Source organism: Elaeis guineensis, chromosome 3, assembly GCF_000442705.2.
Source record: "Elaeis guineensis isolate ETL-2024a chromosome 3, EG11, whole genome shotgun sequence".
NCBI classification, from domain to species: Eukaryota; Viridiplantae; Streptophyta; class Magnoliopsida; order Arecales; family Arecaceae; genus Elaeis; species Elaeis guineensis.
The window spans coordinates 113,552,251-113,570,132 of NC_025995.2; the positions used below are offsets into that span (position 1 = coordinate 113,552,251).

Genomic DNA, 17,882 nt, shown 5'->3' on the forward strand with positions numbered 1-17,882 from the left:
GTTCCGACAACCCCTGATTGCTTCATTTTTTTTTTTCGCAGATAGGATTTCTCCATCCACCACATTGCGTGATTGCCCCCTTTGTGGTTTTCTTTTCTCCAAAGCTTCTCTGAGCAGTGCCACAAAGACCAAATACTTTGTTTGCCCACGTCTAAAAATTGTTGCCATTTTAGATTGTGAGAAGGACTTTGTGTATTTAATTGGGCTGGCTAATACAACTGGGATAACTTTATAATGATAATATAATGCTCAGATAAAGTTCGATTTAGGTTTCCTTTGTCCGTTAAGGAAGATCTGCATCTTTGGAGACCTAACGCACAGCTCTTCAACAGACTATCCAGCTTACGATCCCTCTCCGCCAGAGGCCTACAAATCCCATCACATCCTGTTGAGCCTTCAGGGAGACAAACAACGGTTACGTGTGAGAGAGAATTCCAGCTGATTTGGCAAGCACAGCATTCACACAACCGTGGCCGTCACGACACACAAAAGGCCCGAACTACTCCAGAAAGGTTACAAACTCCTAAAATACGAGCCACAAGAACGCAAGGTCTTGGAGCAGGTCCACTGAATTATACAATTAAATCTTAAATGCCACCCGTTATCTGGTATTTGCTGTCTTTTCTTATCTAAATAACAATTTTAAAATTTTCATACTTTTTTCCAATTCCCTTCCAGAAAAGAAGACCTGCAAAATGTCCTTATTGCATGGAGTAATAACAAGAGTGGGAGAATGACATGCCTATCCTCGTAACATAATGGCATATGATTTTCCCCTAACATGCCACAATAATCCAACCCCGTTCTCCTCGTATTTGCATGCAAACTAAAAATCTTTGGCATCTGGTTAAAATGATGCTGTTGTTCGGGTTATTTCACTGTTTAAATTAAATTGCATGAACTGGAGATTTCATCCAGATCTCATATAAAGAACTCTGTGATCTCATAGTAAGAATATTTGCACAAGGATTTGGTTTTCATGCAATAGACACAACAGAATGATAACTGCAATAGCATGAGAAGTCCGATCATGATAACTGATCTTAAGTGTATCTGTACAAGCCCTACCTCATGCTTTGACAGGTACCATCAATCTTTTTCCAGCTTACAGATCTTCTAAAGTTGGTGCTCACTGCAACAACCATCAACCAGAAGGCAGTAAATTCCAACTGTAGAAATGAATTTTGATCACAATTGAAATGTGCCCAAATCTTGACCATGCCGAGTAAGTTTAACACCCCTCCCACCAATCCACTGAAGCCGATAAGAGAGATCAAGGTTATGAATGAGAAGCTTCAGATTGTCTGCCTCATCCAGCTCCACTGCCTCATCCTGCAGAGATGAAAACCATAGGTGGTCCTTCAAACTGGGGCGGAAAAAATTCTCTTGATTGTTTAATTTTCTAAATGGTGAACAAATTAAAGAAGGCAGGGCAGCGGTGAATGCAAAATTCTGGAGGGAATATACACGGATCCTACATGCATACGCCGAAGGGTCTTATTAAGAGGAGGCTAGTTGTCTGGTTTGCATTTTTTTAGGCTCCCCTTTTTTTAATGGTTACATAGCCTCCCTTCACCTATGCATCTAACAGCACATTACATGGCATGACAATCACAATGAGCTACAAGTCCACACTATTTGCTATGGAGTAAAATCATGATTCTTTATTTTAATACAAATTGCTTTTCTTTACAAAAAAATCTGATTACAAGCGATCAAAGAATTTTCTCCAACAGCAACGAGGGCAAAGTCAAGGATCCATTGGCACTACACCAAGCATATTATGCTTCAACTTGAAATGCCGCAAGAACCAAGGATGACATGCCAATGATGGATACATAGGAAGAATTTGAAGATTTCTCAAAAGATGCAATAATTAGTGTTCAAACGCTGATAAGTCTGATATACCTGCTAGTGTCGTATATTATCTTTGCTTTCAAATTTTCCATTTCAGGCACAAAGTCATCAATATACATTTTCAGCAGGAACTCAAATTTGGAATCATGATCACTAAGTCGTAAACATCCTTTATGGCCAGAATTCTGTCAGATTATTTTTCACTTCGAATATTGATCAGGTATGTCAGCATGTAGGATAAAACATTATTAACTCAAAGCACATTTCTTCATCGATTTCTATAAAAAAAATTTCATGAGAGAGAGTTGGATAAATCCATTTTTCTGTTTAAAAACTGTACAGATCAATTAGGATAGGATAAGACAGTTTTCAGGATCTGAATGGAAAAAATGCAACAGAATGCATAAAGAGAGAGGATGCGATCATCAGGTCCGGCCACTCAGAAGTTAAGGTACACTTGCAGCCCTTGATTAAATCACCAACAATTTTAAATTAATCAGCGAAAGAAAAGATTTGAGGATTTTCTCTTGAAAGGAGCCTAATTTGGATCGAAAGAATTAGGTATTATAGTTGGAGGACATCTCTAAAATCCTAGGGTGTAGGAAATGTGTAGGGGAAGACAATTAGAACATAGTGGTCATATGCTAACTGCATGTGCTATTTGAGAGACAAAATGGAGAATGACTTGACAGTTTTGGGAAGAAATGGGTGGCCGGAGGTGAAATGCTGATAAAAGGTCTTCATTCTCTTCTGGAGAACTCCAAGTAAGAGGAGAAAGTGTAGATCAAGGTTCCAAAGTGCCAACCCTCACCAGCAAGTACAGGGTGTACCATATCGACTCAGATTGGTACCACTATAATATGGGGGCCCGATATGTCTCTGTACAGACACATGCTGCACTGACTTCAACTGCATACCATGTGTCAGTAGAGGGACAAACTTTATCACACCAGTAAGGTACTAATACAGGGCCCTGTATCCAAGACTTAAAACATTGACATGGATTAAATTCCAAGCAGGCAAAGAGAAAAGAATTAGATTTCTTTGTTACTGGGGCTAAACAACGAAGATTCAGAAATTGTGGCACCTGGTTTCTGGATCAGCTGTCTAGGCATATAAAAGGATAAAAAGGCTTTTTAAAGATAAAGCATAGAGATCAACACTAACCGTAGGTTCTTTTCACCTACAAGGATAAGAAATTTTATCAGGTTGCTCCTAATATTTATCAAAGGAACATAAATAAAATTTGTCATAAGAATGGCCCTCAACTACAATTGTAACCTCCTTGGTCAAGAAACATCAACTTAAATTTTGATATCAGGTTCTTCAGGTGACACAAGCCTGCCTAGAAGCTATTGGGCTGCATAGCTGCAAATTCCACTTTGTGTCATTCAGAATGTCAAGAGGATATGTAAAATGAATGCTCCTGTACTGAAAAGAATCAAGTATTTGGACATCTTTTAAAATGGTTTTTAAAGAAAGATGACCTAGTAAAAAGAATAAACATTTATATATTCTTGTTTATCTGATGTAAAAATGCAATTTAATAACAAAAGATCATTAAAAAACAGGAGGAAACAAGTCACGGAAGTAATTCCAGGCAACGATTCTTGAAAATCCAATATAAAGGAGAACAGTGACAGAATCAAGGAATATAGTAGATTGGTGTATAAAATCAACTAATCAATCAATAACAGTTTTTCTTGAACAAAAACAAATAAATAATTGACATATCGATTCATTTTAATGGAAAATTTCCACTTGAAGATGCGAACAGAATGTCTATTGAGCAGGTTTAAGAAAGTAACAGACAGTTGTAATATAAAAATGTCCCAAGTGCATCAGCTACCTGAGCAATGACCCCTTTAGTGTGCCCTATTATGCTTGCCATAATACTTGATCGAGAAGAATTAGGTGAAAATCCTTCCCATGGAGGAACAAAAATGAGTTTAGTGCATTGGACAGGAACAAGGCTTCTGCTGAGCTTCTCCCACCAGGCCGTTCCCAGAGACCACCATCTAATCATCAGTCCATTCTCAGAGAAAGCAACTAGCCCCTATTTCAGGAGAGACCTTGTTAGAATACATGCAAGAATAAGCATTCTTGATTACATGGTTATGGACCTGTACAACTGTTCAACTGTTCAATTTACTGAAAAAAAATTATGGGGTTATGCTTTCAAATATTAATGTTGTCAAACCTAAGAACCGTATCAAACGTAAGAAAAGATGTTTGCAGTTTATTTGGCTACCAGAATACAACAGTGTAGTCTCTCTCTCTCTCTCTCTCTCTCTCTCTCTCTCTGTGTGTGTGTGTGTGTGTGTGTGGAGATGTTTTGTGCATCTTATTGAAGAAACCATTTATTTTGAAACTGGAACTACAACTCGACAACTGGAGCATGCCCTTGAAAAATAGGAAAACTGTGCAAATTTCAGGACAACACCATCATGGAGATTTATGTAACAACGGATGCAAAGCAAAGTTAATAGTCATGTTTGAAGATATCACTTAAAATATTCTAGAAAAATAATTAGAATTGATGTGTCTTATAACATCATAAACAATTTCTAAAATTAAAATAGTATGGCAAACTGCATTTTAGCCCAACAGCTGGAGTCCACCTTTATTTGTTTGGAAGGAGATTCTGGGTTTGAACCTTGTGAGGCATTTCCCAAGCATATTGACTCCACCTAATTCTAATTCATAGCATTCCCGTCAATATATTCAAAATATAAAAAGGGAAGGCATGATATTCCATTTAGTAACAACGGAAATGATCATTGAACAGGAGCTCTGAAATATCATGAAATTACCATCATTTTTTTCTATAAAAGAGGGTCTGTGAAGGATGGACAATAATAGATGAAAGAACGAAAAATAGACTGCACTTATTTAAGTAATGAAATATGACAAATCACAATCAGTTATGTACATGGAATCCGAACTGTGGCTTAATGATATATTGTTTGGTGGAAGACGTATACTTGAAGCTGTATGTCTCACATTCTACAAATGAGAATCCCAACACAAAAACCAATCAGTTACCGTCAGTGGAATAAAAATTTACAAAATGAAGACTGACAAACTACCTAAAATGCCAATGCATGTAAAATATAAACCAGCAGACACATCATGTAAAAAAGAAACCAACACAACCCAGATATCAGGATATTGGATACATGTTTGCAAACATAGGTCCTTTAAATGCAAAATGTCTAGGATACTGCACCTCTCCATCTGGGGAGAAACTCAAGGCAGTTATTGCTGTACTGATCCTTGAATTTGAAGCTCCTTCAAGCAAGATTGGAAGACCTGGAGGTCCACTTGCATCCAGAATCTTTATTTTTGTCACACTACAAGAAAACAAGAAATATAATTATATCAACAAGAGAAAGCAAACTGTGAAAAAGAGTAATGTCAAAGTTGAAATCAGGTATTTATTAGACTGCATAAACACCAAGCAAAAGATAAAACATGATGTATGCTAAAATCCCAAAATCTGTGCAAATTAAGCTCCAATTTCCACTCTGTAGCATTTTACATTGTTACACATGACAGAAGCCTCACATCTATTCAACCATTAACAAAGATTTGAATGTCTCAGCTAAGATATCAAGCTTCAAAATTTTTAGCAGACTAAAAACCATCAGCTGAATCCCCTTGAACTATCAAACAGGGCAATTTTATAAACAAAGGAAGTTAACAAATGCATGGACCAGATACACACACAGAGAGAGAGAGAGAGAGAGAGAGAGAGAGCATTCCCTTTTATCTGATGCAAGATATTAATTCAAGAGGACCATCATGTAGAGTCAGTTTACTTAAAAGCCTTTCCTTTTAACTCAATATAGAATGTGATTCTCTACAAGGAAATTTCAGAACCTACTTTTACAATCTTTAAACTAAAAGGCCCGATGCCATCCATGTTGTGTTGGTTTTATGGATCAACATGACATCTATTAAAGATTGTGAATATTAATATCCAACAGAAAAACCTGACTCAACCCTTTGGCAAGACAACTTTAGGCAAGAGAAGAGCTACCATTAAACCCAAGAGGGCACCATTAGGTACGGGACCAGTGATATGCCTTACACAGTTTAAGCTCATGCAGCTAGTGTTCAACCTTCTAAGGTTCCTCTAGACTTGAAAAGAGTGAAGACAGATGTAAAATGGCCAGCTTTAGAACTGTTACAATATGACTCTAAAGAAGCCATCATATGTTCATTTATTATCATAAAGTTGATTAAATAACAACTAACAACCTCACACTGTGTAGATTATTGGACAAATAATAGATTATTGGACATCTTATTTGTCATTTATTTTTCAACATACCTTTCTACATCATATACATGAATGGTAACACTGTGAATATCCCCAATAGCATCTCCAACGGCCAAACGTGTTGCTCTCCCATTCAGAGCAATCATAGGAAATACACGTGCAATTTCCCTTAAAGCAAGCATCGAGGTGTGAAGGCAAACCTTGCGCATGACTAAGTTGCTAGGGTCCATGGTCTGTAAAACATAGCTTACTACCTGCAAAATCTGCAATTTGTCAGCAGGGTTTTTGATCTATATAATAGAAGGGAGATGCAGAGACATAAAATTCATGAAATGCACCATGCAAACTTGAATGTTTCCCATGTACAGAACTCTAATAATGTGCAGACACCCCCCAGATGTAACCCATGATACCATGTAAAAAATTATAGGTTAGAATAGTGGTCTCCATATTCTCCTTTTGTGTTCAATGTTAATCAAGTAAAAACATGATACAGTTATACCAGTGTCAAGTGTCCCAGTATCTAGAAGAACCTGATATAGGTACTTTCAAGGAATTTAGGACAGAGGCTGTCTTTATCTTATAACTACTTGTGAAAAAAAGATATAGATCATTTTAGATACTGAATCATTAATTGGAGAAATTGCTCCGTAAGTTTATAGCACTGATAAAACATAGGCTCAATGTTCTATTAGGCTTGGCAATGTTTATATAGGATGCCAAAAGTTGACATATAGTGGTGATAGCATCATAATTGTATGATTTAAGGTGTCAAGGAATTTTATGAAGTGTCCAAGTGCTTGACATGGTAAGAAAACTTTTTTCTTTTTAAGAAAAAAATAAAATGTCTAGGTGGCACTGTACATATCACATTAGCAAGAAACTACTAGATGTAGAAGCGAGAAGCAACTAATGATTTTGCAATAACACTGTAATATGTATTAGAACTAATAGCACACCAGCAAGCAAATTGTAGGACGATTTTTAGTGTGGTTGAGCAGACAAAGTTAACATCTGAGAGGTAACAATAAACATACATATGAAGAACAACATAGTAACTTAAAACCATTGTCATCTGTACTGATGTTAAACTGTAAATATATGTAAAAGGAAATCGCAAGAACAACTCTTTTATTCATTGTATCAGCCAGTGGTAATACAAACCTTATCAAGATATGGAGCTAAAGGCTTTGGAGACCCACGGACTATTCTGATAAGAGTTTTGAGAGATACAAGATGAACAGATGAATCGGAGGAAGTAGCCCAGATCTGGCCTTCTATTACATTTAGAAATCCTATAACATCAGCCATTGCTAAACTTGGCAGAAGAGTCCCAACCAAAGCCTCCCGAATGGTAACAGCTACTGCTGGATTTTGTATCACATTATTATTCGGTGTGCCGCTGAGACATTCAATCTGGAAAAAAATATCTCCAACAAGATGAGAAATTTCAGGGCCTAAGCATACTTTCCATGTGCCATCCATACCCTCTGCTAGAAGCTCTGCTGCAGTTGAGCTGTATTGGTCATTCATGGACATTACCAACTTAATTAGTTGGTTCACAACCTGCTTGGCAAGTATATCCTTTACTATGCTAGGGTACCAAACCACTAATGCTGCTGCAACAATGATATTTGAGGCCATTGCATCTTGGCTTGTCCCCCCAATCCATGAAGTCCACTCTTGAGTCTCAAATGATTCCATCCAGGAAACTATGCTGGATGTTTCAATATCAGCACTGCCAAGGTTGTTACTGGACCTATCAGAGAATGTGTAGTTACTTAAAGACATATCACCTGTATTTGAAAGAACATTCTCCTCTGTAACATCTAAAGGACTTGAAGGAGCTTCAGGAGATATGATTTTCTGACTGTGAAGAGGACGTGGAATGGCACGTGGGGCTGCACAATGGAATAAAGAGCGTGCAGCCATGCGTACATGCTCGCTAGGATCTTGCCAAAAACTCACTAAGAGCTGCACATATCATACGCTAAATTACTTCTAGCCCCAGATAAAAATTGAGCTTGAAAATGAAAAAAAGAAAAAAAAGAGGCAAACACCATAAAAACTGAGCATTGGCAATAACTAATATGGCTTGGTAAACAAACTCGATACAAAAAGAGAAAAAAACCGACACCTTTGAAGAACATTTTCTGTAACAAAAGATACATTTTCATTAGAAAATCAAAGAGAAAGCAGGAATTTGCTAACTAAGTGTTTTATGCTATAGGTTCATGCTGCAAGGATCTGGAGAGTATGGAGGATGTTCTGTTGTCTCTTACAAAAGTACCAGCATTACACTCACAAGTATGATGGACAAAAAACACATCTTGTAGGGTGTAAGTCATGTGTATTAATCTAGTATGATAATGTAGCTCCATGTTATATATATACTGGAAATTGCAGCATTATCATACTAGATTAATACTGGCCAGTATACCAAAATACGCATCAATATGTTATATATATACTGGAAATTGGTTCACTAGAAAAGATGAAGGAGGTGCCAAACCCATTGTTTTTCTCTGAAACCAATCCCACCATCATTTTCCAAAACATTGTGTCTCATAAAGTTAAGTTTGAGATGGAAACACATTCAATCAAGGATCAAACAGAACTTCATAACACCCCTCATTCCCCGCTTTATACCCACAAAGACAATAATTTTATTTTAAACCAGATAAACTGATTGAGAAACATAGATATATCGACTCTTCAGCTAATGTGTGGTTATGCTTTAATATAACAAGACTTATCTCTAGTTTAAATAAAAAACACAGTTTTTGATTTTCTCCCCCCTGAAACAATCAATGTATCAGAGAAAGACCTGAATTATTTTAGACTTTCGAATGTTATTTGTTACTAAAAGCCCACTTATTCCACACAGTGAAATATGCCCTTCAATCCAAAAGATTTAAGGTGACAGTGAACATTTTTTATGATTTTCATGTTTAGCACCTCCGTTAAAAGAAATGTTAGATTTTCTATCAATTTAATCACTTAATGTATTTAAGAGAACTCTTTTATCGAAAATAATTTCCCTTGACTTGATTGCACAAGTCAGCAAGGGAGTACATTTTTCTCCTGTGGCAATTAAGATTCTAATGCTTCGCATAATTAAAAGGAAAATCACTAGAGAGACATTGACCTGCTAAATTTTGGAGAAAAGTTGTTAGAATTTCCTTCTAAAAAAAGTCATTCATGCTGCTTCCCTCATTGCTATATGTGAATATACTTGGATAAAGAATAATGCCTTACAGAAAAAGTAAATAGAGTACTTTTTACCAACTTCTCCACCTATACATACTCAGACACACATAAATAATACATGTACAAATTTGTTTGTGTATGTAAAAACACTATTTGTTCTCTATGAAACCCCACAGATATGCATCTTCATTATGGAACCCAGTTTATACCCTGCATTCCCTAATTATATTTCTAGGGTGCTCTTCATGAAATAGTCATCACTTCTTTACATATAAAAATTTCTAATTTTTGCAATAATGATGAAATATCAAACCGCAAAATTTTCTTTGACGGGAAATGTCTTGGATTCACTCAACTTTTTAAGCATATTTTGTTCAGTCTTATATTCAAGCAGTCAGAGGAAGATATTTATTCACATCAAGCAGTTAAAGAAATCTTGAGCATCTTTTCTAATGTTTAATGATGACTACACTGGGATATAGAGAAGATGCCAAACCATTAGCATATTGTGCAACCTGGAGTAAAGGAGGCTTTATATCTGGAACTTTCTCTGAAAAATTCCGAGTATAAAATGCTGCCAAAGCACTGCAAAAAACACCATACAGATAAATCACATTTCCCAACCTCAAGACACAAGAATTATGTTGACCTCAAACACATGCTCTTTGAATTACAAATAATAAAATAAAATAATGACATGATCCAATAAGGGACAAAACAACATAGTCAACATCAGTTCCCATATAGTAATTGAAAAAAAAAAAAACACGTATGCATGTGTATAAGGGCTCATGCACATGCATGTGTATCTATCTGTCTAATATGCATGTATGTATGTATACAAGTGTGCATGCATGCATCTGTGTATGCTTAATTTTGCATCTTCCAAGTTGCAGTAGCTTTGAAGCAAGACATGGCAATCTCAAACAGCTTAAAATGGTGGGCTAACTAAAGAACCTTACATTGATATCTGCATATTCATTGTAATTGTTTTAAGGAAAGTTTACCTAGCTACATATTGGAAGCAGGGCAAGTGTCGGAAGTGTAGAGGTAAAATGAAATGGAATTCACAATTGGGACAATAGTGCAGTAAGTCAATTGTAATAGGTTATGTTCCTCTTAGGGCAAAATGAGGGTGGAGTGCATGACCCAAGATCTTCCTGCATTGTAATAGCCCCTACAAATCTGATAAGTTCTCTATAAAATGGCTTGCCATATTTGCCAATAATACAGCCTTCCCCCTATTGGAAACAGAAGTTTCAAACTTCGCTCAACATATATAAATTACAGTAACCAGAACTCATCAGTCTCCATCACCTCTGTTCTTGGTTGTACACTAGTATACCGTTTGGGCTACGGCAAAAGTGTTTTAAAAAACAAAACTACCATGCATCCCCATGTCAGATTTTTCATATGCGGCAGGATTGCTCACTCTCTTCTCAAAACATATTTTGAAGTGAAATATTGGTAAAACTGATAGCCAATAGTGACCCTTGTGTGGTGCTTTTCATTATCATAGAACCAGTTCACAGAACAATAGAGAGATCAAGCTTCAAGTTATAGTTATGACACACATTATTAGTCATTTGTTGTATTCACATCACATACAAGAGGATCATAACCTATTGAGATGTTCTATTGTCTTATTACACCCCAAAGTGGAATATTTGCACCATTGTACAACTACAATCCACAGCTAGCTTCATTAGTTCCATCTATAATATTTATTATCTGCTCTGTTAGTTCATTTTATGTAGCTTTTAGATTAATTTGAATAATATGAGCATACTGGGGCAGAGACCAAGCCAATGAAATGACTTGTAGAGAAGTTGATCGAGGCTTGGCACAGCTTGTTCACATTATCCTATAAATAGAGCATGTTTTATCAGAAAATTATGGTCTGTTGATTGAATGTGTTATTGATACAAATATCATGTTTCATAGAGTAAAATAGTGAAAGAAAGTGCACCTGCTAGCTGTTGTACCAGAATGGGATAAGCTGATCATGTGTTGAGCAAGAGAAACTAATGCCAGGGATCTCATAGCACAAAATTCTGAGGAAGCCTTCCAAAGCTGAAACATATAGTGCATCTTATAATTCATTGGAAGCCCTTAATATGTAAGGCATCAACAAAAGCCACTGAACATTACCTCAAGAGTAGCACGCAAGCCAGGAAACATCAATGTTAGGGAACCTCTATCCCCTAGCACACCAGAAGCTATGTAACACCCTTCTGGCTTGCAGACATTCATCTCATTCACTAGTAATTTGTCTACTTCATGATCGACATCCCATAAGTGTAGAAAACATAAGCTGAACCGAAGTAGAGATCCTTCGATTGATTCTTTTATAGGATGACTTTCACTTGCTTGCACATCAGAATTATCACTCAAACTTCCATGTTGAGAAGCCAATTCTTTGATTTCAAGGTCAGAAAGGAGAGTATTAACCTGTTTATCACTGCTATGCACCAAGTGCAGAGACATTAGAGATGAAAGGTCAAACTTCAAACTTGCAATACCAGGAAATGGGCAATAACATTTAACAGGATGTTTTATTTTTTGAGGAGCGCACTGTGATGAAGCTGGCTTTGCAAAACTGCTTCCAGCCAACTCATGAGTGGTGTCACGGACTGCTCCTAAAAGTGGTACCTTTACCCTGCTGCTCTGTGCTAAAGAATTATTCAGCTCAAGGGAACCAGTACTTCTTTGAGATTTATCATCTGCAAGCACTGCACTCAGCCCCCTCTCACCCTTTGTAACACGAGATTGAGAACCATCTTTGAATACTGGAAGAAGCAATGATGATGCTGAAGTAATTCCACCCAATATGCTGCCAGTAAGAGAATTTTTGTTGATGCCCCTACAGAAATGATCGAACATTGAATGGGAAGCCGTTCCCCGAATAATTCGTTCTCGAGCACCAGATTTTACATCCCAAAGGTAAAGAACGCTAACTGCATCTGATGATGATTGGAGATTTCGGCATAGACAAGCTATGTAGCCTTTTGTGGTGTCCCATGCAACCATTGATGGGTAACTAGGATGTCCAGGAAACATTCTTTCAACACGCAATGTCTCAAGGGATACAAGGGCCACACAGTGATCTTCCCCTACAGAAAGAAAACAATTGTTCCATGGACGGTTGGTCCATGGAGGCGGCAATATGATTTGCCTAACTGGAGCTATGTGATGGTGCATTATTGAAAGAAGACTGCCCGTATCCATATCCCAAATACGAACTGTACTATCCATGCTTCCTGAAATCAATGCTTGACGAAAACATTGTCCTTCAGAGCATGCAACCATTCGATGTGCTGCCAAGCACAGAACAGCACCTGCATGCCCTGAAAAAAATCGTTCAGATATGTATGGATAAATTTGAGACTTAACACTAGTGGCATCAGAATTCACTTCAGGAGACAAATTTGTAAATCTTAGTACTTCTATTTCGCCACTATAGAAACCATATACTACAGCATATGGAGAATAAAAATCTTCAGAGAGTACCATTGAAGATGATACAATCCGTTCGCTCAACCCAAGACCATTACTTTCAGGTTCGCTGCATAGACCATTCGAATTGTTGGAGCCTTCAATGCAACTCTGCTGGGAACTTTTCTTTGCCCTGTCTTTTGCCTCATTCTGGCAACAGGAGGACCCTGTCCCTGTCAGATCACCTGGAAAACCACCTTCACCAACCAAATTGCTTGGATAAGGCTTGCCCAAGTTATTATCTAACCTTGATTCAATTTTTTCAACTGGCCATTTTGTGATATAAGGTCTCCAAATTAATGACTTGCTAACTACAAAACAGATTGACTCAACACGAACAAGACAGTGATTCAACTGACAGAAACGAACAGATGCTTTCCCATCAAGTATGCAAGTCATGTCTGGGATTTGGCACAGAGCTTCAAAATCAAACATATCACCTGAACCAGATATCCTGTATGCAATTGCCGCACCATTTGTATTCCACAAAGCAAACATCCTTACAGAGACTTCAGCCAAATTCTTGATTTCTGATTCACAAACACCATTATTGTCCTCGAGAAACATGCCTCCAATGAGTTGAGCCTTTGTTGAAGGGTCTTCATTGCATAGTGAACTACCCAGTAAAGAGATCTCACCAACTGTAACACCATCAGCTAGGCATTTGAACACACAGTGATTCCCATAAACGAGAGCCAAGAGCTTCCTATCATCTGAAAAAGCCACCGCCTGCACTTCTTCACCCGAAATCTCCCCTGACACGGCTGCTGCAACATCAGGCGAGGAGCTTCCACGCGGAAAATTGGCACCTTGCCCGTCATGATCCGCCTCCGGCACTGCCAAGAACTGCGTTCTCCCATTCCCATCAACCAAGATCACATCTTGTTTATTCTTTGCCCCATCCTCCTCTACTAAGACCACTGTCATGGACTTCACTGGCCCAATCGACAAGCTCCCGTGGAAAACGGTCTGAAGTACGTTCAGGGTACACGAGTCCACGATGACCACCGCGCACTTAGGCGCTCTTCTTGGCGGAGCTTCGCCATCTCCGGCGGTAACGTTCGGGTGGTGGCCGGCGGCGGAATCAGATGAGCTGCAGACGATACAAATGTAACGAGGGGATGAAGGGAGCGGCGATAACAAGGACGGTGTCCCCGCCCACGGTGGCAGCCTCCGGCGGCGGCGGCAACGCCCGCTACCGACGCTCCAGACGCAGAGCACGCCGTCGGCGCAGGCGCTGAACAGCGCGGGCACCCGGTTAGGGCTCGGTTGTTCGGAGTCGGCGGGCGTGCAGGTAACCAGGTCGGCGATGGGCGCCGCGTGGCCGCAGAGCATGGCCATCGGCCAGATATCGTGGGGGGCGGCGAGGTTCCACCAGACGATGGAGCCATCGAATCCGCCGGTGTAGAGGGCGGGGGGATCGGGAACGGCAGCGGCAGCGGTGATCCGGTGAGGCGGAGGCGAGGCGGGCCACAGGCACGCGACGGAGGGGCACTTCATTTGCCCCCGCAGGGGTTTCCTTTACCCTTGGGAGAGAAAACGAGAGAGAGACACGGAGTGTTGGGTACTTGGAACTGCGAGTACGAAAGGTAGAAAAGGATTTATAAGAGAAAACCGTTTTCTGGAAGATTTGTAAGACGAGACTGGTGAGGCGATGGGGACACCCAGGGGAGTCTTCGGCCTTGGGCACAGCTTCACGGTCGGAGCAAAAGGGAGGAGCGGATCGCGTGCGCCGTCCGACGATCCTCCGGGCGCGAGAAGTTATTAAATGGTCCAAATCCCGGGGCAAGCATGCGGTAGGGAACGGACACCCCCAATTTGATCTAGAATTGTTTAAATACAAGGGGGTAACGGGTAGGAAACTATTGGACCTATCCATTGGATCTTGTCTATCTAATAATTAGGCGGAGGTTGCCCTCGAAGCTCTAATTCCTTGCGCTCCATCTTTGAGGTGATGCATCCAATGTAGGGCATAATTTCCCTTTGGTAGAGATGAAAGGATGCACCGTATGCAATGTCATGGGGATAACCAAATTCTGCAATCTCGATTTTTTTTTTTTTTTGTAATAAATCTTGATTGTTTACCGTCCTGAATCTTTGGATATATTCTCCCGATATCAAATTGTCGCCGAGCTTGTTCCCGGATATGTACTGATAATATATAATTAAATAATTTTGATAGAATCTTTTAGATCATTTTTTTTATAAATTTTATTATGATACTTTTTTATAATATTTTATTATAAAAAATATTTATGATATTATATATTATTATTTTTATATATTTTATTTTTAAAAAAATAATATTTTATTTTTTTCTTCTTTTTCCGACGTCTTTTCTGCCTCCCTTTGCCTTTCTTCCGGTCCCAACCCCTTCCAACATCACCCACCTTCGACCCCCCGCAATGCACGACACCCCCGTCCCTATGGTCTACCCCCCTCTCTCAATGCCTACTGCTGCTTCGGGCCGCCCACCTTGTGGCTTGCCTGCGCCCCCCCCCCCACCAAACTCCCAATCCGCGGCCTACGGCTTCCCCCCGCCCCCTAAAACTCGGATAACGGTCTATGAATCCTTTTTTGTATAAATAGGGATAGAGGGACCTTCAGATAAGTTTTTTTTTTTTTTTAAATAGAAGTTCATTAGATAAACTCTGGATATTAGGTTGTAGGTTGAAATCATCATCTTTCTCGATCTTCTTTTGACCTTAGAGCTCATTCTCTAATTAATCTCTAGGTTGATCTCCTACCAACATCGTTAGAGTTTAATGGCAATATGCAGCGTATTAGCATTGCCCTAAAAGAATAAATCGAGATGAGATGAAAGATGTGGCAATCCGACGAGCATACGGTGAATAATACCCATAGTGATCAAGATATGTGATTGGTACATTATTATAGGGTGCATATGGTGTAAGAAATAATTTTTTAAAAATAAATGGCATCTATAAAAATAAAAGTTCTGATAGGCGTGGCACACCCACCAACATGATGTATCTGATGTAGGTTATAATTTCTCCTCTTGCTAATGTTTGATCTTGAGGCATTGCTCTGTATTCCGTTTTAGCCCATCTTTACTCCACTTAGTGCTATAACCAAGCAACTAAAGTGAGCCCACCAAGCAACTGCGCCAACAAGCCATCAAACATATATATATATATAATGAACAAGGAAGATAAAACTTCCTCAAATATCCGAGACCATGGTCCATGATTGGGTATTTTTGGTACAAAAGAGGAGGCTCGGCTTAAACAAAATCTACAGTAAGACACATTAAATACATCAGCATACAATGTACTTCCCAAGGAGGGTGGAACAAAGGTCTGATTGTCAATCACAAAATCCTCCTGCTGATGAAACCGAGATAGTTACTTTTCAAAAAATTTTAATGATGCAGGAAAATATCTATGTTCCATTCATCTAAAGGTAGAAAAAAAGATAAAATTAATTATTAATTAAAATAAGAGTTTGAAACTTAATGTAATTAACTTCTCTATCTATCTGTTGCCTGATTTTCTCTGCAGTAAATATAGGTTGCCTTGAATGCAAAGAAAGCCCACATCTAATGTAGAATATCTGAGAAATTCTTTGTTCTCCACGGGCAGTGTAGAAAATCCGACATAAAGTACACCGCATCATCTGATTAGTCCACGTAATCATCACTTTTCAATTCATATTTAATACCTGCAGGTCAATTTTTTCATTTAAAAATTTTGCTGATGAAAATATTTTTATCTTTTGAAAAAAATTATGATATCCTGTGACGTAATATAGCTCAAAATGTCATAACATAGTCTAAGATATCATAATATAAGAGAGGCATTTTAATCCAACCACTTTCTAACGTGTATTTGATGTTTCCAAATCGATTTTTTTATTTAAAAATTTTGAATAACAAAAATTAGACATAGGCAATGGATTAGGCCACCCATTACATGATCCGATCCGATACAAAATGAACCATGCTAGGCACGGTCCATTAGAAGGGATCCGGCTGGGCTAAGAGTTTGTGGCCCGCAGCCCAGGCCCAGCACAGCCCATGAGGGCCTAGGCTGGCACAACTCGTGGGCTAGGCATGGCCTGACATGGTCCAGGCCTAGTCCAAGCCCTGCTTGATCTTTTTTTCTGAATTTAAAAAATATATTTTTTTATAAATTATAAAAGTGTTAAGGAGTAAAATTAAAAATAGATATGAATTTTTTTTTATAAAAATAAAAAACTATTTTGTAATTATGGAGGGTTTAGCCTGGACGCCTATCGATTTATTAATAACAATCAAAATAGTACAAAAAAGAGAAGGGGGTTAGGCCTGACCTCCGAATATAATGAGGAAGAGAGAAGAAATTAAGGTGACTCACCTCAATAATTAAAAAATAAATCTAAAAAGTTATAAATATAAAAAATTAATAATTGAAAAACTTACTGATTATTAGTAGTGTTTGTGTCGGTGTCATCATTGGATGTTGTATTATATCCACTTTTATCTTGAAGTCTCATCTCGGCATCCAACCAATCTTTGAAGCAGAGTAGCATCTCAATTATTTCATCGGTCATCCTACTTCTCTTTTTATCCAAAACTCATCGACCTACACTAAAAGCAGATTTCGATGCTACTGTGGATATCGACATAGCTAAGATATCATATGCAATTGCAAACATTACAGGATATTGATTTTTAATATTTTTTTAACATACTAACACATCAAGATTTTCTATTTGATTTTCATCATATGCATATTGAAAATTATTTCGTAAATAAAATTTAAGTTCACTACTTAAAGATGAAGATGAACTTAAAAAAGTCTGTGTATGTCTTCTATGTGTAATGAATGAGAAAACAGATGAGGAATGAGAAGTACTAGAAGAAGAGGTAGAGGTTTGTAAGTGAGAAGCACTAGATCCATGAATCTTATCATCATATAAAGTATAAATATCATAAAGATGTTGGATTACTTCAGCTTTAGCGAGTTCAGGATATTAATTCATATTTTCATAATATGCATCAAATAAAATCAAAACACCACTTAATTTAACACAT

General features: G+C 38.2%; 1 protein-coding gene across 2 annotated transcripts; it reads right to left on the reverse strand.

Moving 5' to 3' along the window:
• Nucleotides 1-926: 926 nt before the first annotated feature.
• On the reverse strand, nt 927-14,783 carry LOC105040791 (uncharacterized). 2 transcript variants are annotated; one of them, XM_010917484.4, is made up of 8 exons: nt 11,504-14,762; nt 11,322-11,425; nt 9,868-9,937; nt 7,307-8,116; nt 6,194-6,396; nt 5,087-5,210; nt 3,707-3,913; nt 927-1,332 (listed from the first exon to the last, which is right to left on the reverse strand). In XM_010917484.4, exons 1-8 carry the CDS (start codon nt 14,345-14,347, stop codon nt 1,189-1,191), a joined length of 4,506 nt encoding a protein of 1,501 aa, XP_010915786.1. In that variant the 5' UTR covers nt 14,348-14,762; the 3' UTR covers nt 927-1,188. The 2 variants fall into 2 exon arrangements, with proteins under 2 accessions (XP_010915786.1, XP_073110582.1); XM_073254481.1 differs by lacking the exons at nt 927-1,332; nt 3,707-3,913 and adding an exon at nt 3,920-4,863 and having other exon boundaries at nt 11,504-14,783.
• Between the last annotated feature and the right edge of the window lie 3,099 nt (nt 14,784-17,882).